The sequence below is a fragment of the Penaeus monodon genome, chromosome 19 (genome assembly GCF_015228065.2).
Source record: "Penaeus monodon isolate SGIC_2016 chromosome 19, NSTDA_Pmon_1, whole genome shotgun sequence".
Taxonomy (NCBI): domain Eukaryota; kingdom Metazoa; phylum Arthropoda; class Malacostraca; order Decapoda; family Penaeidae; genus Penaeus; species Penaeus monodon.
Genome location: NC_051404.1, coordinates 39,478,644 through 39,479,434, shown reverse-complemented (window position 1 = coordinate 39,479,434; position 791 = coordinate 39,478,644). Strand labels below are relative to the sequence as shown.

At 42.6% G+C, this 791-nt stretch overlaps 1 protein-coding gene across 4 annotated transcripts in view; it reads right to left on the bottom strand.

Annotated features, from left to right (window-relative positions):
- LOC119585220 (organic cation transporter protein-like) overlaps nt 1-791 on the bottom strand; it is a 16,938-nt gene that overhangs the window by 925 nt on the left and 15,222 nt on the right. For 3 of the 4 annotated variants that reach the window (XM_037933873.1, XM_037933875.1, XM_037933874.1), the window contains exons 10-11: nt 428-607; nt 2-180 (exon numbers count right to left, since the gene is read on the bottom strand). In XM_037933873.1, coding sequence (XP_037789801.1) covers nt 2-180; nt 428-607 — 359 coding nt within the window. Of the gene's footprint in view, nt 181-427; nt 608-791 lie in introns of all 4 variants that reach the window. The other variant, XM_037933876.1, reaches the window with a different exon arrangement.

Below are 791 nucleotides of genomic sequence, written 5' to 3'. Positions count from 1 at the left end.
TATCATTGATGTACGGCGAACAAGTGCTCCCGATTCTAGCACAGACGTTGGCCTGCCCCACGGCGAGGGAGCGGTAACTCGTTGGGAAAAGTTCGGCGGTAAAGATGTATGCCAGATGGAAGCCTGCTGTGATGGCGAGCTTTCCACACAGTGACAGGAAGATCATCAAAGTGCCAGTTTCTGAAGGAAAAGAAGGAACGGGAAGTGATGAGTGAATATTGATTTTTTTTTCTGTTTTGAGTATGGTTGATTTTAGCGGCAAAAAAAGGTAAAACCGATACAGAGACTATAACTGGGACGAATTAGAGAGAGAAAAAAAACAAGCCAACGTATTGAAAATAAGCCAACACAACACTGACATCATAAACGAAGCCATGTTACTTAAAAACAAAAAAAAACCCACACACCCCAGTGGAAGACATCATACCTCCAGGAGTCACAATCAGGACAGTCATAACAGCGAAGATGGAGACTGCGCACACGAGGTAGAGACCCACAAGCGATTTCTTCCTCCCGAGGTAGATGATAGCAGGCCACAGCAACACGTAGGAGGGGATCTCGAGCAGGCCGCCAAGGAACATGTATATGTAAGGGTCGGTGCTGGAATAAGACGGGAAGATTTTCGTATTTCTCTTTCGCTTACAATTAATAGGTGGGGATTGATTTTTTAGTTCATCTATGAAAAGGATTGAAAAGTATATTAAAAAAAAGGAAGATAAACGAATATCCTTTGATGTTGTCCTTAGTGTAGTATAAAATGATGGTGGCGTTATGATTAGCAAGTTATATAG